At 41.2% G+C, this 26,095-nt stretch overlaps 1 protein-coding gene across 3 annotated transcripts in view; it reads left to right on the forward strand.

Moving 5' to 3' along the window:
- The window catches only part of Ttll11 (tubulin tyrosine ligase like 11), a 313,170-nt gene that overhangs the window by 54,331 nt on the left and 232,744 nt on the right, over positions 1-26,095 (forward strand). For all 3 annotated transcript variants that reach the window (XM_045153756.1, XM_045153755.1, XM_045153754.1), the window contains exon 3: positions 6,020-6,153. In XM_045153756.1, the coding sequence (XP_045009691.1) occupies positions 6,020-6,153 (134 nt within the window). The remainder of the gene's footprint in view (positions 1-6,019; positions 6,154-26,095) is intronic.

Raw genomic sequence — 26,095 nt, forward strand, 5'->3', positions numbered from 1 at the left:
TACTCGGGAGGCAGAGGTAGGAGGATTGATCGCCGTGAGTTCAAGGCCACCCTGAGACTCCATAGTGAATTCCAGGTCAGCCTGGGCTAGAGTGAGACCCTACCTCGAAAAACCAAAAAAATATATATATAAATAAATAAATAAAATAAAATAATCTGATTTAAATATGTTTTTGCTTTTGTTTTAATTTTCCTGAGATAAGGTCTCACTAGAATGTGTTGCAGTCCTAAGTGCTGGGATTACAGATGTGTGCCACACCCCTTGCTCTATATTTGTTTTAAGAAAGTCACAATTGACATTGTTTTAGCTTCTAAGCAACCATGTTTGTTGGCTGTTTTTGACTTTTAAAAGAAATATTTAATTAATGAATTTGAGAGAGAGAAGGGGCAGAGGCAGATAGAGAGATAATGGGTGTGCCAGGGCCTCCTAGCCACTGCAAATGAACTCCAGATGTACATCCCACCTTGTGCATGTGGCTCTGGGAAATTGAACCTGGGTCCTTTGGCTTTGTCGGCAAGCACCTTAACCACTGAATCTCCACCCCTCTTTTTTTTTTAACTTTTTTGTTTATTTTTATTTATTTGAGAGCGACAGAGAAAGAGGGAGAGAGAGAATGGGCGCGCCAGGGCCTCCAGCCACTGCAAACAAACTCCAGACATGTGCGCCCCCTTGTGCATCTGGCTAACGTGGGTCCTGGGGAATCAAGCCTCGAACCGGGGTCCTTAGGCTTCACAGGCAAGCGCTTAACCGCTAAGCCATCTCTCCAGCCCTCCACCCCTCTTTTGACTTTTTTTTTTTTTTAACTGGTTTTCCAGTCCTGAGATGTGAGGTAGCATTTGGCAGATGATGGAGCTTTCTGTAGGTTGGACGCTTAGTAAGGAATTTGTGTGGCGGGCAGCATTCTAAGTACTACTCCTGGCTCTGAAAGAAAGGCAGGGAGAGGATGTTGGGGCAAGGACTTCCAACCTAATCTGCATTTGGAAGGCAGGCTGAAGAAGAGGTCCTAAAGTATAGACTTAGCCTAGGAGCTGAGTCTCAGGGAAAGGCTGTGCCTCACCACATGTCAAACAGAGAGCAGAGTTGGTGCAAAGTACAGAATGCTTCCAGCATGCTGTTCCTTCAGCCAGGGACAGGTGCTACAAAACAGCTCCAGCCGGCCAATTGGGTGAGGCAGTAGAGAAGCTATAGGCAGATACCTCAACACAGAGTTGACACAGCCTGAAGATCAGAAGGGACCACTGAGTCAGTTTTAAGTCAGAGAATGACATGGGCCAACTTGTCTTAGAAAGAGAAGCAGAAGAGTCACTTTCGAGGCAGCTTAGAGAGGAAACAGATACAGTTGAGAAGCTACTATACTATCCAGGGAGAAGATAAGTTAGTGACTATGGAAACTAGTGAGGAGAAGATAGATGAGAAAATATTTGTTGGGGCTGGGGAGATGGCTCAGTGGTTAAGGGTGCTTGCTTGCAAATCCTGAAGGTCCAGGTTTGATTTCCCAGCACCCATGTAAAGCCAGCTGTACAAAGTGGTGCATGTATCTGGAGTTGGTTTGCAGTGGCAGGAGACCCTAGTATGCCCATATTATTTCCTCTCTCCTTGCAAATAAATAAATATTGTTTAAAAAGTGTCTGCCTTTGAATTGTCAGGCAAAATGAAAGCATTTGGCTTTTATAAAATATTTGTTAGAATCAAACATTTGTTGTTTGGGGGTTGAACTCTCTTTTTGAAGAATTATGGCTGTAAAGGCTTTAAATTTTTTAAAATCTATTTGAGAGAGTGATAGAAAGGCAGAGAGAGAGAGAGAGAGAGAGAGAGAGAGAGAGAGAGATATACATGGACACACCAGGGCTTCCTGCCACTGCCAACAAACTCCAAGCCCTGCACCACTTTGTGTATCTGGGTACTGGGGAATCAAACCCAGGCCATCAGAGTTTGCAAGTTAGTGCCTTTAACCACTGAACCATCTGTTGCAGTCAGGCTTGTATTGCTGGCAGAGATCACCTGAACAAGAGCAGCTGTGGGGGAGGCGGGGGAGGGAGGGTTTATTTTGGCTTACAAACTAAAGGGGAAACTCCATGATGGCAAGGGAAAATGACGGCATGAGCAGAGGGTGGAAAACAGGAACAGGAGAGTGTGCCAACACTGGCAAGGGGACACTGGCTATAACACCCATAAACCTGTCCCCAACAATACACTGCCTCCAGGATGTGTAAATTCCAAAACCTCCATCAGCTGGGGACCTAGCATTCTGAACACCTAAGTTTATGGGGGACACCTGAATCAAACCACCCTCAAGCCCTGTAAATGCTTTTTGGATTGAATACTGCTTTAAATATAGCTCAGTTTGTTTCATTTGGAGTGGATTAAGTAAGTATATGGGAGAGCCTGAAAATCAACCTGTGTGTTCTTGGTTGACTCCAGTGGAATGAAGCTCATCAGGTTTTGAGACCCCAGGGTAGCAGACAGAAGAACATAGGCCCCAGAAGGAGTAGCAGCAGGCAAGCCCTTGGTGTCAACGTGCACCTTGAGTGTGTAGTTATTTTCTCATTGCTGGGACAAAAACCCAGCCAAAAGCAGCTGATAGCAGGAAAGTTGTTTATTTTGGCTTCTAGTCTCCATGATGACAAGGGAAAGATGATAGAGCAGAGGCTTCCGCAGCAGTTGGCAATTTGCAGCAAAAGAATGAGCCAAACACTAGCAGGGAGGAGCTGGCTATATAACACCTCAAAGCCTGCCCCCAACAGCACCCCTTATGCTTTGACTCCTCCAGAAAGGCCCTACCTACCTCTCAAATTTCCACCAAATGGGGTCAAAGCATTCAAAACACATGAGTTTATGGGGAACTCCTAATTCAAACTACCACACTGAGCTAGGGGGCTTTCCCAATCAGTAGAGGACCTGCCACCATAAAGACATCTAGGATGATCCTTACTAAGAAACCCAAGGAGGGTGGTGAGCCTCAGCAGAATCTGGGCGTAGGATCCCAGATACTGGCTAAAGTCACAGGCAGGAGGACTCCAGGCTTTTGAGTAGGTCAAGAAGGAGCACGAGTGGTGCTAGAGCAAGGAGGAACATTGCTCAGGCAACCCCTCAGCTGCCGGGAGCAAAAGTTAAGTTGCTGGGCTGGAGAGTTAGGTCAGTGGTTAAGGTGCTTGTGCTTGCCTGCAAAGCCTAAGGACCTGGGTTTGAATCCCCAGCACCCACGTAAAGCCAGTTGCACAAAGTGCCCCATGCATCTGGAGTTCGTTTGCAAGAGCTGGAGGCCCTGGTGTGCCCATTCTCTCTGCCTGTCTCTCTTCTCACTATCTCACTATCTCTCTCTCTTTGCAAATAATAAAAAATAAAGGTAAGTTGCCAACACCAGAGGTCAAGCAATGAAGGGATCCTTTGAAAAACACATAAAAAAACCTCCTGGTCTCATCAGAGCTCAAACTTTTAGCAGAGGGAACTGATGACTACACCTAGACTTAGAGCTCCCACCACAAATCAGAATGGATCAGAACAGAGAGCAGTCACAGGTAGAATGGGGGTCAGGTGCTACAGCTGCTTTGGGGGAAGAGGCAGGGCTGGGGCCATTAGGTCCCTGGCCACCCTCGTCAGGGCTGTAGTGTGAGAAGGCACCATCTACCATCCAAGTGCTAACCAGGCCCTACCCTGCTTAGCTTCCGAGATCAGATGAGATCGGGTGCGTGCAGGGTATATGGCCTTCATGGCGCCACTCTCCATACCTGTTTGAGTCACTGACAGAGGCAAGGATGCCAGCAACTTCCATGAGGATCCAGTGAGATGCCTCAGATTCTTCACCGGGCAGTTCTGGTGAGAACATGGCTTAGATATTACAGAATGACAAAGGCCTCGATGACAGGTAGATTCCAGAGACAGGAGCTCAAGAACGCAGGATTGGGCTGAACCAACCGTAGCTGCAGGCATGAAGTGTCTGGGGACAAGCAGACGCTGGCCATCAAGCACATCTGAGATTGGCTGGTTTTGTTGGAGAATTGCCTTGATATGCAAAGATGGATTTGGAACTAGATATGTCAGCTGGTATGGGGACTGAGGCCGCAGGTGACAACAGGCATTATTTAGGTAGATACACTCACAATTGTCAACACAATGACTCCATGGAGTTTTTTCTGGAGGTTTTGGGGGTGGTTGGAGCACAGTTTGTTGATTCTTCTAAGTTCTCTCTCTCTCTCTCTTTTTCGAGGTAGGGTCTCTAGCTCAGGCTGACCTGGAATTCACTATGTAGTTTCAGGGTGGCCTTGAACTCATGGTGATCCTTCTACCTCTGACTTCCAAGTGCTAGGATTAAAGGTGTGCGCCACCATACCCAGCTAAACTCTCTTATTTTGCCCTTAATTCTGCTTTATGTGCTTCCAAACAGGAACTAAGAACCTCAGCCCCTTGAAGCTGTGATCTTTAGATTCACTGCTCTTTCTAATATGCTGAGAGAAGCAAGCAGTTGGTTGGAAGCAAGCCTTCCTTCTGAACACGGGCACCAAGAGGCAGACACCTCATTCATTTTGACCGGGCCCTTTGGAGTGTGTGATAATTTGGGCACGCCAAGCTGAAATGGAGCTCTGCGCTGTCTATTAAAAATAAGCCTGCTAAGCAGATTTCTAGTCATGGAATGGTTTAGTCTCTTTCAGGGTGAAGGCTATTTTTAGTTTCCATTTTTAGCTATATGATACTTGCCTTATGAAATAAGCAAGTTAAAATGTACAGAGTAATTTTTACCAATTTGCTTCAAATTTGCTAAGGTATATGCTCAGGTTCTTATCAGAATTAGTAATAATGTTATAAGAACAAAATATGCACCATCTTTGAAGTTTAAAAGAAAATTTTAAATTTATTTATTAGAGACAGGGAGGGAGGGAGGGAGGCAGGGAGAGAGAGAGAGAGAGAGAGAGAATGGACACACTAGGGCCTCTAACTGCTGCAAATGAACTCCAGATACATGCCCCACAATGTGCATCTGGCTAAAGTGGGTCCTGGAGAATCGAACCTGGGTTCTTAGGCTTCACAGGCAAGTACCTTAACCTCTAAGCCATCTCTCCAGCTCTGAAGTTTTTTTTTTTTTTTTTTTAACGGAAACATTATGGTCTACTCTGGACATATTAATGAGAGCTGATGAATGTCAAAGCCAGGGTGCCCCACAGCAGACCTCCTAGGTGTTGGGGTCCCCCTGTACTATGAATTACTATGAATTTGTTACATTCTCCTTGCTGCTTCCTGTCCTTGACTCAAGGGGACAGGTTTTTACATTGAAATGAGTGGTTTTTAAATTTCATACCTTTGATATCCATGAAAGATTAAAACAAAGCAGCTTAATTAAGCTTCTAATGGTGTCACCAGAGATAATATCCTGTAGAGTACAGGATAAAAGGAACCTTAGAAATAGGTGTGCTGGCCCCAATTAAAGAGGGTACATAAGTGTTGAGTGTGATATCGAACAAAAACTTCCCTATTTATCACCCATGAAGATGACAAAGAATGGAATAACAAATTGGCTAAAAAGTATTCATCCTTCCAGACTGATGCTCATTAAAAATATTTACTTATTAGAGAGAGAGAGAGAGAGAGAGAGAGAGAGAGAGAACAAGGAGTGAGCTAAGGCCTCTTGCTGCTGCAAATGAACTCAAGACGCATGTGCCGGTTTGTGCATCTGGCTTTATGTGGGTAGTAGGCACTCTAACCTGGGCTGTCAGATTTTTGCAAGCCAGGACCTTTAACCACAGAGCCGTCTCTCCAGCCTCGGATGTCCGTTTAATCAGAAGGAAAAGTCATCTTTCATTAACTTGGTAGATCTTTCCAAGCTATGAGTATCTGCTATGGGGAACCACTCAGTATGTGTTTTCTGTTGCTGTTGTTTGTTTGTTTGTTTGTTTTTGTTGTTGTTTTTTAATGCTATCTGGAAAAGTGACCCTGGTGGTTGGGTGGTTGTGAAAGTTCCCAATAATGGCTGTTTATAGCTAGTGGCCTGCTCTTGTTGAAGCCTCACAGCTTGTTTTCTCCCCAGGCATGACGGAGACCGTGCGTAAAGTTACTCTGAGCAGAGCTATGAGGATCATGCAGAGTCTCTTTCCTGAGGAGTACAATTTCTACCCTCGCTCATGGATTCTGCCTGAAGAATTCCAGCTCTTTGTTGCTCAGGTAGATGGCACTCTGGTCCTGCGACCCTTGAATTATGCTTGCAATTGTGATGCCTCCAGTGCTGTGGGCTAAGTGCCAGGCCATGGGGACCCCAGGAAGCTGAGCATAAGTGACTTGCCCATGGACCATGGGTTTGGCAGCCACCAAAGGCAGCTGGCAGAGTTAAACAAGCAGGATGATGGGTAAGCTGAGAAGGTGGGTTTTGATGAGGGGGCGACAAGCTGAGATAGACCCTGAAGCTGGATCGTGGGAGTCAGGAGTGGAGCAGGTGGGAGCCTACTAATGAAATGAGGTCATTTGGCGAATTCTGGGAGTTGGGTCCCCTCAGCTCTCAGTGTGGCATGAAATATAGAGACAGGCTCTGTTTAAAGTCTACCAGGAAGGTCTGACAACTCAACATGGGAAGCCTTCTAGGTGTATTGCTTTAAACATGTGCCAGAATCCATTCTCAAATGGCCCACCTGTTCCACCTCAAAGCAATAGTTTTGGGTATGAAATGTTTTGCCAGTGGCTATGAAATAGAAGCAGTGGGGAAGTAGAACTCAGAATCACTTTTGTTTAGTCTTAGAGGATTCATTTAGGACCCTGTGAAAACCTTGGGCAAGGTCTGTAGTCCACAGCTTTTGTTAGTGATGGAATGTGGGATAACTGGGCAACCAATGCTGGTTTCTCGGAGGACAGTCTGTTAACTTTAAGGGATTTTAGTAAGGTCCAGGCATTGTGCTAGCAGCCTAACATGACTTCTTTTCTTCCTCAAACACTTTTGTGACACTGGTTTTATGAGTATCCCCATGTTATGGACAAGGAAGCTGAGAAATGAAGCGACCTGCTCAATCAGTAGGATTTAAATCTAAAGCTCAGTCTTGGGCCTGTGGTCTACATCACCTAGAGAAACGCCTCTGTGTTTTGGTTTTAGTAGTAAATCATAAAGCTTGTTGTAAGATTATGATTACCAAACACAAAACAGCCCGAAGTGGTAATTTTTAAAAGGAATCACTTGAGCTAGAGAAATGTAGATCAGTGGTAGCATGTATGCCTTGCATGTGACATGCCCTAGGTTTGGTTCCCAGCCCATCAATCAATTTGATTAATTAATTTCCAAACAAAAAGTACTGTAAGTGATGGTGGGCACATGGATTGGTATGTGCTTTTCAACCTATTCAGCCAGGTGCATTTTACTGTATGTAAATTATACTTCAATAAAGTTAATTTAAAAATAACAATCAGCTGCTCTTTTTTGACTCCAGTTTCCCACTCTGCTCACTTTTCCCTTCCATCTCTACAACTATACATGCCTGACTATCATGCAAGGCCAAGTTAAGATGAGATCACCTATATCACCATAGAGTAAGAGAAGAGTGTGTCTCCACTGCTGAGTCTTCTGCACGTGTCTCTGGTCAGCTCCTTTGGCCCCTCCCCAGGCACCTGTTGGTCTGCATTCTCAGTGGAGATTAGTGTTGCTGGTTACATAGTTCACACACATGGAATCATATTGTTTGTACTGTCTTGAGTTGTTTTGAATGTACTCTTAGAAGTGTTTTTTTTTTTTTTTCTTTTGACACCTGACCAGACTGGACTATTGAGTGAGAATCTGTTTGAAAAACACAAAAATGAGCTGGGCGTGGTGGCGCACGCCTTTAATCCCAGCACTGGGGAGGCAGAGGTAGGAGGATCTCCGAGAGTTCGAGGCCACCCTGAGACTACATAGTGAATTCCAGGTCAGCCTGAGCCAGAGTGAGACCCTACCTTGAAAAACCAAAAAAAAATTAAAAAAAAAAACACAAAAATGAATGAATGAATAAAATAAATAAATAGCACTTTAGAGGTTCATTCATATTTGTATTTTGGCTGTTGAATGGTATTCCATTGTATGAACATACAACAGTTTGTTTATCCAGTCTGCACTTCATGGTACCTGGGTTATTTCTGTTTGGTGAGTGTTACAAAGCTGTCATGACTTCATATGCAAGTTACATAATAGATAACTTGTTTTTTTCGTGGGTAACTCTAGGATTGGGTTTTTGGATCATGTGATATTTGTACTTTTAACTTTGTAAGAGCCAAACGTATTATCATAAATTCCAAAGAAGGCCAGGAACAATGGCACACACCCTTAATCCTAGCAACTTGGGAGGTTGTGACAAGAGGACTACAAACCCAGGGCCAGCCTGGGCCATATAGTGGGTTCCAGGCTAGCCTGAGCAATTAAGATCCTGCCTCAAATTTAAAAAAGAAGAATTTCCAAACATCATTGCCAATACTTGATTTTGTTGGTCTTTAATTTTAGGCATTCCAGTGGTCACATAGTTACATAGTCTTTCTTTCTTTCTTTTCTTTTAAATTTTTAAAAATTTTTAATTTTTGTTTATTTGTATTTATTTATTTGAGAGCCACAGACAGAGAAAGAGGCAGAGAGTGAGGGGGGAGGAGAGGGGAATGGGCACATTAGGACCTCCAACCACTGCAAACAAACTCCAGATGCATGTGCCACCTTGTGCATCTGGCTTACATGGGTCCTGGGGAATTGAGCCTTGAACTGGGGTCCTTAGGCTTCACAGGCAAGTGCTTAACCACTAAGCCATTTCTCCAGTCCCTCTTTTCAATTTTTATTGGAGACTATAATATATGAACACACTGCAAATTGGTTGATTCCATCAGGATACACTTTTTGTATATCTACCCCACACCCATTCCACAGAAGGTCTTCCTTAGTGGGGACATCAGTAATCACTATGGAGTCATGAATGCACCAGTTAGTTTGTGTAGGGAGGAGAGTGCCTTACGGTATACCTTCTCACCCTGTGGCTCTTACATTCTTTGTACCCCTCTTCCACAATGTTCCCTGAGCCTTGGAGGGCATGTTAAAGTCTCCTTTAGGGTTGCCATCTCAGTAGCCTCTTATTTTCTGCTTTGTTGAGTTTTGAGTCTCCTCAGTGACTACCCGCATTTTCCTAGAGACAGTTCTCTGGCTAGCGGTGGGAACAATACTCATATTTAATTCACCATTTCCTCTCTAATGTTTCCTATGGCTGCTATAGTGGCAATAGCACTGGCTATTAAAATACCAAGAAATCTTTTGGGCTGGCTAGTGATTTGTTTAAGAGCAGAGCCTCCTTCCCAGTTCCTAGTGAGTTTGACTGGAAGCCAGGCTTAGCAGGTTGTTAAAGAATAAAAATATGAGTTATATTAAGGGTAGGGACATCATGCTGAGTGAGACAAATAGTTATCCAAGTGCAGATAGTAAAGAAAAGCAATTATAGGGTGTGAGAGAGAAGTATGTAGGTCCTGTGTGAGGGAGATAGTGGAGGGTCCTTGGAAAATGGCTAAAATGTATGGCCTGCTAGTACAAAACATAACATCCAGAGCTGGAGAGATGGCTCAGTGGTTAAGGTGCTTGCTTGCAAAGCCTAAAGACCTGGGTTATTTTCCCCAGAACACACTTAATGCCAGATGTACAGAGCGGAGCATGTAACTGAAGTTCATTTGCAGTGGTAGGAGGCCCTGGTGTGTCCCCTTTCTCTCCCTCTCTCTTTCTCTCTCTCTCTGCTTGAAAATAAATAAATAAAAATAAAACCCTTAGTGTTTAATATTACTCTGAAAATTGGAGACCTCAAGGCCTGATGTATGAAGATAAAACTTGAAATAAACCAAAATAGAATTAAAGTCTCCCATTATAATGGCTCTCTTGATTGGAACCCTGGAGAAAGAACCCTAGAGAAAGAGAGAATGCGTGCTCCATAGCCTCCAGCTGCTGCAGATGACCTCCAGATGCCTGCGTCACTTTGTGCATCTAGCTTTATGTGGGTTGGGGGATTCAACTGTAGTTAGGCTTTGTAGGCAAGTGTCTTAACTTCTGAGCCATCTATCCAGCCCTAAACACTAAGTTTTGAGGGGAAAAATTAGTTGATGGGCAAGTGTTCCAATTTAGTTCATCATATTTACCACTGTAAATTCATAGTCTCTTCTTTGGTGAGTGGTCACTTCAGCCTTCTGAGCTCTGGAAGGAGGCCTTGTTGTCCCAGATGCCAGCTTAAAATAAGGCTTGACTGCTTTAGCTGCAATTCACAAGGGACCTGAAGGGGACAAAACTGTAGAATAACCCTTGTCCCCTGTTAAAAGCTGGGCTGGACCTGACCATTGAGGTCCATCTATTCTGTTTTTTTTTTTTTAATATAAAACCAAAGGTTTGGGGATTGTGTCTTTTTCTATAGTAGATTAGGCATGAGAGGAGCAGTTTAAAACATTTAGAACATATAGACTTCGTGCATTTGTTCTTGGGGAATCCTGTCCTCTAGGCTTCCCCTTCTGTGTTTTATAAGCTGGGCTTTAAGCAGATCATTAGCTCATTTTACAATAGCCTGTCCTGAGGGTTTATAAGAAATTCTGGAGCTGGAGAGATGTCTTAGTGTTTAAGCGCTTGCCTGTGAAGCCTAAGGACCCTGGTTCAAGGCTCGGTTCCCCAGGACCCACGTTAGCCAGATGCACAAGGGGGCGCACCTGTCTGGAGATAGTTTGCAGTGGCTAGAGGCCCTGGTGCGCCCATTCTCTCTCTCTTTCTGCCTCTGTTGCTCTCAAATAAAAACAAACAAACAAACAAAAAACCAAACAACAACAAAAAACCCTTAATAATAAAAAAAGAAATTCTGAGTATCTGATGAATACTCACTCCAGTGTTCACAGGAAGTGTTGCAAGTTAGACAAGTATAAGCAGGCCTATTATCCAGGCTGACCTGGAATTTACTATGTAGTCTCAGGGTGGCTTCAAATTCATGATGATCCTCCTACCTCTGCCTACCAAGTGCTGGGAATAAAGGTGTGCACCACTACACCCAGCTATATGTATCTTTTAACATGTTGACTAGCTTCTCTAGACTAACATGTGGCATGAGTCATTCCAGAAAACATGTCTGTAGACACATGAATATATATATATATATATATATATATATATATATATATATATATATATATTTAAAAATTTTTATTATTTATTTATTTGAGAGTGACAGACAGAGAAAAAGGAAGAGAGAGAGAGAATGGATGTGCCAGGGCTTCCAGCCACTGCAAACAAACTCCAGACGCATGCACCCCCTTGTGCATCTGGCTAACATGGGTCCTGGGGAATTGAGCCTTGAACCAGGGTCCTTAGGCTTCACAGGCAAGCACTTAACCACTAAGCCATCTCTCCAGCCCAACACATGATATATTTTAATGTACCAAAGGGTTCATAATGGGTAACATCCATTTGTCACAATTGATTACTGGAAAGGTCTTGTGGGCTTATACTAAAGAGCCTGTCTGGCTGTGGTCACCTGTTGACAATCAGGATGTGGTCACTTGATGACAATCATGAATGATATGTCTTGTTTAGAGTAATACCAAGTTGTTTCATAAGAGCATGTGTATCTTGTTTGGAAAACATTTTGTGGTTAAGCTGTATCCCTTTGTAGATGAGCGTATCGATTACTCAAGGAAAGCTTTAAACAGAAAGAGTTTATCTTTGGATTTCAGGAGCAGTAGTGTTTAGGACCATTTCTCTTAGATGAAGACCACTGTTTGAACATGAGGCTATGTTTTAGAGCAGGAGCTTGAGGGGTTATTTATTTATTTTTAAGCAGTAGAAGTCTTTTGAGATATCAGAAATGAGACATTCACTTAAACTCTTGATTAAGAATGTTTGATTATATACATCTTTATAAAAGTAGAGCAGAATCTGGTCATTGTAGACAATCAAGTAAAACAGGTTAGCCTTAAAATTGTTTAATCTTAGCAGTTAATCTGATGTATGTTTGAGGCACTTTGATTAATATAAAACAATTTTGTATTTTCAACTATGACTATTAAAATAGATGACATTTAGGCAAGGTGTCCAACATCTTATGTCTAAATGAAATTAGCATTGTTTATAAATAACAGACATCAGTGTTTTAAATTGGGATTAACTCACTTTGACCAAAGATTTACAGTTATCTCAGAACATGGATTCTTTTTTCTTTATTAACAAAAGTTACAGAGCTGGGCGTGGTGGTGTATGCCTTCAATTCCAGCACTTTGGGAGGCAGAGGTAGGAGGATTGCTGTGAGTTTGAGGCCAGGCCACCCTGAGACTACATAGTGAATTCCAGGTCAGCTTGGGCTAGCGTGAGACACTACTTTGAAAAACAACAACAAAAAAAAAAAAAAAAAAGAAAGAAAAAGAAAAGAAAAAAGTTATAATGATTCAAATTAGTTTTTATATGAGATTTTAAATAATAGGACAAATGATGGTCATTTGACAGAATTAGTATCATGTAGTGTTTGTTTTTAACTTTTGAACAAGGTAGGAAATTAACTACTTTTTAAGTTATAGCCTTTTAGATATGATATTTAATTATAGCTTTATAAAAGAAAAATCAGTAACTAATAAACATTGATCTTAAGGTTTAAATTTTTTAGTAGTTAAGGCATTTGCCTGCAAAGCCAAAGGACCTCAGTTTGACTCCCTAGGACCTACGTAAGCCAGATGCACAAGGGGGTGCATGCGTCTGGAGTTCATTTTCAGTGGCTGGAGGCCCTAGTGTGCCCATTCTCTCTCTCTCTCTGTCTCTCCCCTCTTTCCATCTCTCAAATAAATAAATGAATTTTAAAAAAGCTTTAAAATATTTTTTAACTTTTTTTTTATTAATTAGTTTTGCACTCAGTGAATACAGTCAAGTTGGTACCATTGTTAGCCTCCTCCATGTCTTACCCCCTCCCCCTGGCCCCTCCTTGTTGAGGTATATGGGTCATGCGTTGTGGAGTTAACCCACAGTTATGGGTAGGAGACATGTCTCTGTGTATCATGACCCAACGTGTGGATCTGACATTCTTTCCACCCCCTTTTCTGCAAAATTTCCATGAGCCATGTTGGGTTCATTTTTGGTCTGCTTCAGTGATGAGGTGTTGGGGGTCTCTGGGCCTCTGGCTCTCTGATCTGGTAGGAGTTGATTTTTCTCTGTGTTGGTCTCCTTCCCCCTTGTGCTGGTATCCAGTTCATCAGGAAAATAGCACCCTTGCTTGTTTCGCCAATTATTCTTAGTTTCAGCTGGGGCCCTTTTGAGGCATGGTGGGGTGGTTCTCTCCTTAAGATCAGTGTCTATCTGAAAAAGAGAAACAGATTCTCCAACAGAGAGTAAAGGTAGCACTAGATAAATGGGATAACGCTTATTATATTTTTAATAGAGAATTTAATAGGTATAGGCCCTCTTGCAGCCCATGATTGGTGGTAGCTTGATAATGGAGAGCAGGCTCCTGTTTGGATATGGTTCTGACTTGTTTCCCAGCTCCAGCTATGGGTCCCATACCACTTCGTGGATCAGTTAGCCAAATCAAGAGCAGCTGGTTTCCCACCATGGCTGTGCACCACTATTGCACTTGTATGAGCATCACAACAGGTTATTTGCTGGTAAGTAGGTTAGACCATGAGTTGCTTGGACAGATATTGGTCATTTTCCCCCAGTCTCCCATGTAGCATCTTCTGGCACTAGACATGCTGACTGTCTGGGGACTGACTCTCTTCTAGTTTTCAGCTGTGTCATGTGTCAACCGCATATGGTGTCTTCAGCAATAGGGTCTTACCACTAACCTTTGGTGGGTCATCAAGTACTCTGAGAGCAATCTGTCATTCTTTTAGGAAACCTTGTAGGTCTCTGATCAAAAGCTCGTTGTGGATGATAGTCACCTGCTGCTATTGGGAGTTATAGGTCAGTGCCCACTAAGAGAAGGAAGAAAAACATAACTAACATAAAAGAGTTAGAGAGGGGAGAGAGAGAGGGGGGGGGGGAGGGAGGGAGGGAGGGAGGGGGGCTGTAGAAGATTAAAGTCAGTGTTCATTTTACCTTCTCCAGTGCCTTGTGACTCAGGTGTCCCTGTAAGGGCCTGGTGCAGGTTCAACCATTTGGTCTGCCTTTTAGGATGTAGAATTTTATGGTACCATTGCTGTTTGGGTCTAGATTTGTGCCCCCATCCCCTTCCTTACCCTCCCCTTCCTCCCCACCCACCCTATTGTCTAGTCCTCAAGATGCTGGCTGGATATGTCGGCATCTTGGGTAGATTCAGGTTAGTGCTGGGCACTCCTCCTTCCCTTCTTGGTAGTATGTTGCCTTTTGGGTCATCCCAGTCGTCATTGCCATCTGAAAAGAGAAGCTTCTCTAACCAGAAGTGAATATGAGCATTAAGTGTAGTGCTTTCAGGGTAATTTGATGATAGTAATATATGTATTTATCCAGACAAGAGCAGGCTTTATACCCCTAAGGCTCATGATCACCCCTGCCATAGGCTTTTTATTAGGTTTTCAGTACCAGGGATGTATTCCCTCCCATAGAGTGGGCCTTCAGTCCAATTAAAGAGCAGTTGGTTTACCCTAGAGCAGACATGCCAGTATTGCACTTGTTCAGTCATTTGGCCTGTCTGGCCAAACTTGAGACTTCCAGTGTCTACTGTTTTCACCACTGATGACTTATATCTCCCATAAAGCTGCATACAGTGCAGCTTTTTCAAGCTTTCAGTTGGCTGGGCTACAGGGAGTAGGTTTTGTGCTCAGCACCAGCTTGATTTCTCAGGGACTTTGCTGCTCAGGCATGTGAAGTCTTCAGCAAGAGGGTCTTAGCCTTCTCTTTCTGAAGGCCTTAGCAATAGCCTATAATGTTTTGGGGGCAACAGGGACCTCCCTGTCCAACAACTCACTGGAAGGTATCCCATGCTTGGCACTGAAAATTTTCTACTAACAATCTATGGCTTCTGGATGTGCCATTATTCAAGAAAGTGGATTTTCATATGTCTTATTCAGATTATCTTGAATTTTGATTGACCCTCCCCTGCCCTTCTTTTATACAGTCTCTTTCCCTGACCTCACTTAGGCCTTTCCCCTCCCTGTAATCTGTTCTTCTATTTACATACATACAATACCATCCCCTTAAGACATTCCCTCTCCTCCCTCCTTTATAGCCTTTTTCTAGCTTATGGGCCTCTGCTACTGGTTTTTGGTTCCAGATCACACACAAGTCTTTACATTTGTAGCTAGAATCCACATATGAGAGAGAACATGTGACATTTGGCTCTCTGGGCCTGGGTTACCTCACTTAGTATAATCCTTTCCAGATCCATCCATTTTCCTGCAAATTTTATCATTTCATTTTCTTTGCCGCTGAATAGAACTCCATTGTGTAAATGTACCACATCTTTATTATCCATTCATCTGTGGATGGATATCTAGGCTGGTTCCATTTCCTAGCTATTGTGAATAGAGCAGTAATAAACATGGTTGTGCAAGTATCTCTAAGGTAGTGAGAAGTCATTAGGATATATGCCTAGGAGTGCTATAGCTGGATCATATGGTAAATTATTTTTAGCTGTCTCAAGAACCTCCACACTTATTTCCACAATGGCTGTACCAGATTATGTTCCCTCCAACAGTGTGGAAGAGTTCCCTTTTTAGCACATCCTCACCAACATTTATTGTCATTTGTTTTCTTCATGGTAGCCATTCTGACAGGAGAGAGATGGAATCTCAAGTAGTCTTTAAACACTGAGCCATCTCCCTAGCCCTTGTGTGTGATTTTTTTTCTGAGGCAAGCCCAACATGTGTGATGTTTACAACTTCTTTGTCTACAAAAAAGAAGTGTATTTCAAACATTGTTTTCTTCCAGGATGTTTTTATTTTTTATATTTTGGTCTATGTTCCATTTTAAGTCAGTTTTTATGTATATTTCTTAAGAATAGGGTGAAAGTTTACTTTATTACATATCAGTATCCAATTATTGTTTTGTTTGTGTTTGTGCTTTTTCTTTTTTTCTGTTTTTGAGTATCCAGTTCTTGAATCATCTGCTTTTGAAATGATTGCCATTTTTCTTGCTAAAACCTCAATTTGCCATGTCTGTTTTGGTCTCCTTCTTGATTCTTCGTTTTGCTCTGGTCATCTACGTGTTTGTTTGTACGTTAACACCACAGATTGCATGGATTACCATAGCTTGATAACGAGATTTGAGGTCCAATAGTATAAGCTTTTCACTTTTTGTTGTTGTTGTTGTTGTTTTGAGGTAGGGTCTCACTCTAGCCCAAGCTGACCTGGAATTCACTATGGAGTCTTAGGGTAGCCTTGAACTCATGGCGATCCTCCTACCTCTGCCTCCCAAGTGCTGGGATTAAAGGTGTGCGCCACCATGCCAGGCTTAAGTTTTTCACTTTTTAAATCACTTTTCATTGTTATAAATATTTTATAATTTGTCGCTGACTACAAGAAGCCTAATGGGACTTTGATTGGTGCTGCATTGAATCTCTGGATCAGTTTGGAAACAGAACACGTCTTAATGATGTTGAGCTATCTAGCCCATGGCTTTCCCCTCCAAAGTGTCCTTTAAATCATCTCATCAACATTTCAGTCTTTGTAATTTTTTTCCTCAGAATATTTTAGTCTTCAGAGTACATGTTCTGTATATATACTTGTTAAATGTATCCCTTAATAAATATTTATTTTTTTGGTTTTCGAAGATAGGGTCTCACTGTAGCCCAGGCTGATCTGGAATTCACTATGGAGTCTGTCTCCTGAGTGCTGGGCTTAAAGGTGGGCACCACCATGCCCCGCTCAAGTATTTAGTTTTTAATGCTATTTGAAAGTTTTTGAATTTTTCTTTTTTGTTGTTGTTGTGGCTAGTACATAGATACACAATTGACTTAATTTTTTTTTTTCATTATGTGTATATGTGTGTTGAGATCTGAGGAAAACCTCCAGGAGTCTGTCTTCTCTTTCTGCTTTGCTTGAGACAGGTCCCCCTTGCTGTTTTTTGTTTTGCTTCGTCTTACCATTCATGTGTGCCCATCTAACTGGCCCATGAGCTTGGGGATTCTCTTGGTGCTGACTCCCATTGCTGTAGACACATGGGGATTACAGACCCATGTGCCGTTTTGCATGCTGTGTTATGTGGGTGCCGAGGAGTTAAACTCAGGCTGGCATGCTCTCAAGCAGACCCTTTCAACTATTGAGCTATCTTCCCAACCCTGACTTAGATTTTTACATTTTGGGATTGTATACAAAGACCTTCAAGTTTTTTTTTTTTTTTTTTTTTTTTATTTGTACAGAGTTTTTAAAATTATTGATGAATACTGTCATTTCATCTGTGAATATTTTGTTTTTTTTTTTCTAGTCCACTTGCCTTTTATTTCTTTTTCTTGTTAAATTGAATTGGACTAGGACCTCCAATACAATGTTGAATAAAAGTGATTAGAGTGAATATCATTGCCTTGTTCCCAATCTTAGGGGAAAACATTCAGACTTTACTATTACATCTGATGTTAGCTAGAGGGTGTGTATATATGCCATTAATCTTGCTGAGAAAGTTTCTGTCTCCTATAGTTTGTAGAACTTTTTATCATGAATGGGTGTTTAAGCTCAGCAAATTATTTTGTCATTTTTGTCTTTATTTTGGCAATATAATTACATTGAATGATTTTTGAAATATTAAACTTTACAATTATGATGTGAACTTCACTTAGTTGTGATGTATTATCCTTTTATATACTGCTGAAATAGATTTGTAATATCTTATTAAAAATGATTGTGCCTTAATGAGAAATATTAGTATATAATGTTTTTGTTTTTGATATTAGGATAATACATGCATTATTAAGTGTGTTGACAAATGTTTCTTCCTCAACTTTACTGAAAATTCTGGTACTATTTACTTAATGCTTAACAGAAATTAGTTATCTGAGAATGGGATTTTCCTTTGGGGAAAGTTAAAATTATAGGTTCATTTTTTAGTGCCTTGAGGCAGTTTGTTTTTCTAAATTGTCAAATATCCTGACATAAAATTTGTTTAAATGAGAATCTTGTTGTGATGTCAGTAATTTGAGTTATTTTTCTCTCTTTTTAAATGATCAGTCTGGTTACAGGTTCATCAATTTTATTGATGTTTTCAAAGAACCAACATATTGTTTTCTCTATTGTTTATCATTTCATATGTGATTGATTTTTGTTTATTAAAATTTTCTACCTATTACTATTTTATTTTTTTTAGTTTTTTGAGGTAGGGTCTCACTCTGGTCCAGGCTAATTTGGAATTAACTATGTAGTCTCAGGGTGGCCTTGAACTCATGGTGATCCTCCTACCTCTGCTCCCGAGTGCTGGGATTAAAGGCGTGCTCTACCACGCCAGCTCCTTCTACTTTTTTCAGCTCAATCTTGTTTTCCTTCTCTTGTTTTTTAAAAAAGAACCTTACTTTAAAAAAATTTATTTGTTTACTTATTTGCAAGCAGAGGAGAGAGAATGGGTATGCCAGAGTCTCCTGTTTCTGCAAATGAACTCCAGATTCATGTGCTACCCTGTGCATCTGGCTTTACATGGGAACTGGGCCGCCAGGTTTTGCAAGCAAGTGCCTTAACTATTAAGCCATGCCACCAGCCCAGAGATCTTACTTTTTAAACCTTAAAGCAATAAACTTCCCTAGAAGCACTGCTTGGAATGCATTTCAGAAATTTGCATACATTGTATTTTTATATCATCCAGTACAGTGTTCATTAATTTCCCTCAATATTTCTCTTTTGCTCATGGGGTATTTAAAAATGTGTTTTACTATCATTTTGAGATTTTTCTAAATATTTTTGTATTGATTTCTAATTTGATTTTATTAGTATCAGAAATTATAATCTTTATTATCTCTTTCTCTCTGCATTTACTGAGAGTTTTGTTGTGGTCCATATTTTGTCTGTCTTGGTGAGTATTTTGTGTGCACTTGAAGTAGTTTATCTTCTGGAGTTGTTGGCATAACATACTTTAAATGTCTGCTTGAGTTTGTTCTTGGTAGTATTCCATCCTCCTTTACTAATCTTCTGCTTGTTCTGTCATTTACTGAGTTAATGTGGAGATTTCCAACTATAACTGTGATTTTGTTTCTCCTTGATGTCTTACCAATGTGTCCTTTATGCAATTTGAGGCTTTCTTTTATTATTTATGAGAAAGAGACAGAGAGAGAGAGACTGGGCATGCCAGGGCCTCCAGCCACTGTAAAGAAACTCCAGATGCATGTGTCACCTTGTGCATCTGGCTTACATGGGTACTGGGGAATTGAGCCTGGGTCCTTTGGCTTTGCTGGTAAACACCTTAACCACTAAGCCATTTCGCTACCCCTCGAAGCTTTCTTAGTTTTATGCTTGGACTCCTTTATTTTGTTCCTCTTTGTGTGTGTGCAGGAGCACATGCACATGTGTGCATGAACATGTGGAGGCTGTAGGGTAACCTTGGGCCTCAAACCATCCTGGAACTTGCCAAGTAGGCTAGGCTGGCTGGCCAGTGAGCCCCAGGGGTCTGCCTGTAGAACTACACCGGGCTTACTTTTTTTTTTTTTTTCTGAGATAAGGTCTCACGCTAGCTCAGGCTGACCTGGAATTCACTATGTAGTTGCAGGGTAGCCTTGAACTCATGGCAATCCTCCAACCTCTGCCTCCTGAGTGCTGGGATTAAAGGCATGTGCCACCACTCCTGGTTTTTCTTTTCTTTTCTTTTTTATTTATTTTCTTTTTATTATTTTTTAAAATTTTTATATTTATTTTATTTATTTGAGAAAGAGAGAGAGAGAGAGAACGAGAAAGAGGCAGACAGAGAGAATGGGCACACCAGGGTCTTCAGTCACTGCAAACAAACACCAGAAGCATGGGCCCCATTGTGCACCTGGCTTACGTGAGTCTTGGGGAATTGAGCCTCAGTTCTTTGGCTTTGCAGGTTAACTGCTTAACTACTAAGCCATACCTCCAGCTCCTGGCTTTTTAAAAGTAATTTTTAGGGCTAGAGAGATGGCTTAGAGGTTAAGCGCTTGCCTGTGAAGCCTAAGGACCCCGATTCAAGGCTCGGTTCCCCAGGTCCCGCGTTAGCCAGATGCACAAGGGGGCGCACGCGTCTGGAGTTTGTTTGCAGTGGCTGGGAGCCCTGGCGCGCCCATTCTCTCTCTCTCCCTCTGTCTTTCTCCCTGTGTCTGTCGCTCTCAAATAAATAAATAAATAAATAAATAAATAAATAAATAAATAAATAAATAAATAAATAAACAAAAAATAAAAAATAATTTTTATATTATTTTATTTTTGAGAGAGAGAATGAGTGTGCCCGGGCCTTTCAGCCACTGTGAACAAACCTCAGATGTGTGCGCCCCCTTGTGGCGCATGTGTGACATTGCATGCTTTCATCACTGCATCTGGCTTATGTGGGACCTGGATATTCGAACATATATTCTTAGGCTTAGCAGGCAAGTGCCTTAATCACTAAGCAATCTCTCCAGCCCCACTTGGCTTTTTTTTTTTTTTTTTTAATATAGATCCTAGGAATCAAACCCAGGTCTTCATGCTTGCAGGATGAGCATTTACAAACTAAGCTGCCTCTCCAGCCTGGACTTCATTATAAGGTAACTCCCTGTCCTGATGTCTACTTTGTCACATAGTAACATGAGACCTTTCATCTTTCTTGGCCTAGTATTTCCACAATATAGCTATTACCATTCTTTTACTTTCAAGCCACCACATACTTAATGATTTTTATTCTGCTTTTAATCAGTGTATAGAATCTAGTTACATTTAATGTGCAATATTGTTTTGGGTTCAGGTCTTGCAATTTCTATTTATCCTGCTTAGATTAATTATTTAAAAAAAATTTTTTTTCCAGGTCAGCCTGGGCTAGAGTGAGACCCTACCTCAAAAAACCAAAAAAATTTAAAAAAATTAAAAATAATTTTTGTTGTTGTTTATTTATTTGAGAGCGACAGAGAGAGAGAGAGAGGGAGAGAACGGGCACGCCATGGTTTCCAGCCACTGTAAACGAACTCCAGACGCCTGCGCCCCCTTGTGCATCTGGCTAACGTGGGTCCTGGGGAATTGAGCCTCGAACCAGGGTTCTTAGTCTTCACAGGCAAGCGCTTAACCGCTAAGCCATCTCTCCAGCCCAGATTAATTATTTTTAAACTGTTACTTTGTCTCTTCAAGGGTAAAAATTTGCCACTTTTACCAACTTTCTTTTTTGTTTTTTTTTTTTTAGAAAAAGGTTTTACTTATTTATTTGAGATAGAGAGAAAGAGGAAGACAGAAAGAGAGTGAATACATATGTGTGTACCAGGGCATCCTGCCACTGCAAACAAACTCCAGACACATGCGCCACTTTGTGTATCTGGCTTTAAGTGAGTACTGGGGAGTTAAACACAGGCCATCAGGTTTTGTAAGCAGATGCCTTTAACTGTTGAGCCATCTCTCTAGCCCAGTTTTACCAACTTTCTTGGTTGGCTTAATAGTTCTTGTGTTAAGTGTATTCATAGTGTACAGCTAAACTTATTATTTGTGTTTAAACAATCAATTGTTTTCAAAGGCAATTCAAGCATTTTTATATTTTATTTATTTGTTTAAGAAAGAGAGAGAGAGAGAGAGAGAGAGAGAGAGAGAGAGAGAGAGAGAGAGAATGGGTGTGCCAGGGCCTCCAGCCACTGAAAATGAACTCCAGACACATGTGCCACCTTGTGCATCTGGTCTACATGTATACTGGGGAAACGAACCTGAGTCCTTGGCTTTATAGGAAAGCACCTTAACCGCTAAGCCTTCTCTCCAGCCCTAAAAACAAATTTAAATAAGAAGAAATAATATTGTCCTTTTACTTACATTACCACTTTGAGTGCTCCTTATTCCTTTTCATGAATCTACCTCTCAGACTGTTTCATTTATTTGCCTTAGGAACTCCCTTTATTTCTCTGGTAGTAAGAGTTTTTTTTTTTTTTTTTTTTTTTGTCTGTTTTTGTTCTTTTGCTTTTGTTTTTGAGGTAGGGTCTTACTTTAGCCCAGGCTGACCTGGAATTCACTATGTAGTCTCAGGATGGCCTTGAACTTACTGTGATCCTCCTACCTCTGCCTCCCGAGTGCTGGGATTAAAGGCATGTACTACCATGCCCAGCATAGTAAGGGTCTTTTGATGGTAAATTCTTTCAGCTTTCATTTTTTTCTTAAAATTTATTATACCTGTGACTTGGATAATATTTTTCTAGGTATAGAATTCTAGGTTTACATTTTTAGTACTTTTAAGAAATTTATCTGAGAGAGAGAAAGAAGGAGAGATAGAGAGAGAGGAAGGTAGTGCCAGGGCCTTCTACCACTGTAAATGAACTCCAGGCACATATGCCACCTTGTGCATCTGGCTTACATGGGTCCTGGGCATTTGAATCTGGGTCCTTTGGCTTTGCAGGCAAATGCCTTAGCTGCTAAGCCATCTCTCCAGCCTGAGTACTTTTAATATGATATTTTGTTTTGTGTTTTGTTTTTGCTTATGTTGTTCCTGACGTGAAATCTGTTGTCATCCTTAACTCTAATCTACATAGAACATAGCTTTTTCCCTCTGTTTTACATATTTTCTCTGTATGATTGGCATTTTTGTTTTGATTTGCTTTTTTGAGGTAGGGTCTCACTCTAGCCCAGGCTGACCTGGAATTCACTATGGAGTCTCAGGGTGGCCTTGAACTCATGACAATACTGCTACCTCTGCCTCCCAAGTGCTGGGGTTAAAGGCGTTTGCCACCATGCCGGGCTAATTGGCTTTTAATACTTTTAACATATGTGCTCTTGGCACATTTTTCCTCATGGTTTTTATATTCAGAGTTTATTTTTTATATATTTTTTATGTATAATTTTTACAAAATTTACAAAATATATACCTAATATTTTTTCAGGTATGTTCTGTCCCTCTTCTCATTTGGGTACATGAATCACATACGTATTAGATCATGTGAGGTTGTCCCATGGTTTACTGATGATCTCTGTTAACTTAAAATGTTCTAGGATGGGTTGGGAGGTGTCTCAGCTGTTAAAGGTACTTATTAAGGCCTGATTGTCAGGTTTGATTTTGCAGTATCTACATAAAGCCATACATACAAAATGGCACATGTGCCTGGAGTTTATTTGCAGGGGCCCTGGAGTGCCCATACTCTGTCTATATAAAATAAATTTAATTTTTAAAAAAAATTCTAGGATGCCAGATATGGAGAATCTAATCATATGTGAATATTAGGTACTTTTGTATTCCTATACATATTCTTGAACTTTGTTAAGTTAGGTAGAAATAGATTTCAGGTTTTATTTCTAAGGTATGCTGGGAAGGACTAGAGCAGTTCTCAATAAGAAGCTAATGGTTCCTCACTTCTTAGGCAAGAATCTTAGGTATAATATACCTGATGCCCCAAGCATGATGATATTTTGCAATCTGGCTGGTGAGAACAGACGCTGTTTCTGGTTCTATGTGGGTACCAAGCATTGCTCCTGTTACTTCTTTTGAGTGGTTCTTTCATTGGCCTTAGGTGGTCTCCTCACACCTGTACACTTGGTTGAATAGTCAAGGGAGTGCCACAGTAGAGATGATATCAGACCTGAGATGGGGTGATGCGTTGCCGTTAGCATACACTACTAATCAAAGCTAATGGCATGTGCAAAGATGCAGCATTACGAACGACTGTACTGAGGTGATGAGCAGGGAGATACCATGGTTATGAGTGGTGAGTGTCTGGTGTTACTGGATGCCAGATGAAAGAGCTGAACAAGGGGAAGCGTGTGGAGGCTTTCTTTCACTATTCAAGAGGGAGGTAGTCAGGTTTTAGAATTACAAAGGTTATCTACGTCTCCCCCCTCCCCAAGTGCCAAAGGTTGTAAGGCCAGATGTAAGGGTTACTCACAAGGTGGAACCAAGAGGACCTCCAGGGCAGATGGAGTTAGAGAATGAGGAAGCAGGCAGAATAGACACCTCTGGGATTGGGCGAAGTACCATTTGCCATGTTGGCATTCCTAATAGAAGGACCAGTTTGGTGGAGAGATGGGCAGTTAACTCTTCAGGGATGAGCAGGTACTGGTGGCTTTTCTGTTGACTGGTTTCATCTGTGCAGGAAGTCTCCCTTCTGTGCAGTGAAAGAGGAGATTGAATGAGGTGATTGCTCTGGTCTCTTGTTTTTAAGCTCTGTAATTTCAGAGCCCATTTGATTGAAACTAAAAGTACTTAAGGCAGTAATTCTCTAATATACAGAATTTGCTTATCTTTAAGTGTACTAATTAAGAATCTGCTGACTCGCGTCCTAGCACCCTCATCACTTACTTTTGGGACATCTTATCCCTTCTCTGCCCATGCCTGTGTCGTCCATCTCCTGCGTTGGTATTCTGTCTCTACAACAAAACGCTTGGGGTAATAAAGTTGTAAAGAGAAAAGGTTATTTCAGCTCATAGTTTTGGAGGCTTGAGTCCATGACTGGTTGGTCTTATTACTTTGGGCCTTTACTGATGTAGCACATATGGCAGGAGCATATAGGAAGTAAGATGCTCTGTGAATGGTAGTGAGGAACTGGAGGGAGGAAGAGACCAGCATCGCATAGTTCCCTTTGAGGACACACTCCTAAAAACCCAAGATACCTCATTAGGCCCCATATTTAAAAGATTCTACAACCTTCCAATAGCACTACAAACTGTTAATCCAGCATTTAACACATATCCTGTGCACCTTCAAGATCTAAGCAAGAATATCTCTGAAATAGGAAACGGATCCTTCCTGGAGTGAGTGTGGGCACCCAATGAGGATTTAATGATGAGATATATCCTTAAAATGTCACATTAGGGCTAGAGTATGGCTTACTGGCTAAGGTGCTTGCCTACAAAGCCAAAGGATACAAGTTTGATTTCCCAGGACCCATGTAAGCCAGATGCACAAGGTGGCACATGCATCTGGAGCTCGTTTGCAGAAGGTCCCTGATGCACCCATTTTTTTCTCTCTCTGTCTTAAATAAATAAATATTAAAAAGTGACATTATTCTTTCTAGAAGTTCCATTGGCTTACTAGAAAACACATTCACGTTAAGGATTCAAGTGAATTGCGACCATATAAACACTGAGAAACGACACCACTTCTTAGAAATGAGCAGTTTGGTGTGTGCCCTTTCAGCCTTGCCGCATGTATGAACAAATATGTGTTGTAATACATAAGATTATTTTCTTTAAAAAATGGGATTATATTAAACATTGTTATTCCTTAGCCTGCCTCTCTCCAACACCTACCAAGTGTGTTTTTGTCATTTTTCCAAGTCACATTCCATTATATGAATACCTCATGACATTTTTTAGGGAGTTCTAATTTTTTTTTGGTTCATTAAATTTATAGGGACCACCATATAGAAGATAAGTATTTTCTCAAAATGGAATACCGTTCAACTTTTTGACAAATAATACCAAGCATGAGGCTTTACTAGAGATGAAATGCTTAATAGACAAGGGTAAGCCTTGTCTTGATAGTGCCTTAGAAGTGAGCTCTCAGGGGTGCGTGTGTGTGTGTTTTGCCTTGTGATTCTTGGCACCCACCAGAGAAGGTGTGAGTCACTATAAAACCATCAAGCACTTGGCATTTTGTGGGCTCTTCCTCTATCAATGAGGATTAAATTTATTCCATTGAAGATGAGAAGAGATCCAGTTTTCCTGCTGTCCATCTGCAAAATCAGTACCCGGATACAATCAGCAGGTGGCACTAGCAAGTAGGAAGCAAGCAGGATTCTCAATGGAAAATTTTGTGTAGAGGAAGATGTAGGCTTTCTTTCCAATTTTAGCAGATGGCCAATAAAAAAAAACTCCTTGGATTTTATTTTGCATATGGTCTTCCATCTGGATATTTGAGAAAAGTACAGTTTTGTTATCAAAACAGTATTTATTGTGGTGAAAGAGTTTGTATTTCTCAGCAGAAAGATTTTTTTTTTTTAAGTGAATAAAGCCAAAAAAACCTGCTCAGTGATGTTTTGCAGCTTCTTGGGGGGGAGTAGTGAGGATGGGGTTCTTCCATTTTTCTCTCCAATTACCTTCCCAAGTTAGCTTTTATTGATTCAGCTCCTCAAGGCAAAATGAAGTGCATTATTTGCAGAAGTCCCCAGAGAGCAATATCCCCAGTGGGTTT

The sequence above is a fragment of the Jaculus jaculus genome, chromosome 1, assembly GCF_020740685.1.
Source record: "Jaculus jaculus isolate mJacJac1 chromosome 1, mJacJac1.mat.Y.cur, whole genome shotgun sequence".
Lineage (NCBI taxonomy): Eukaryota > Metazoa > Chordata > Mammalia > Rodentia > Dipodidae > Jaculus > Jaculus jaculus.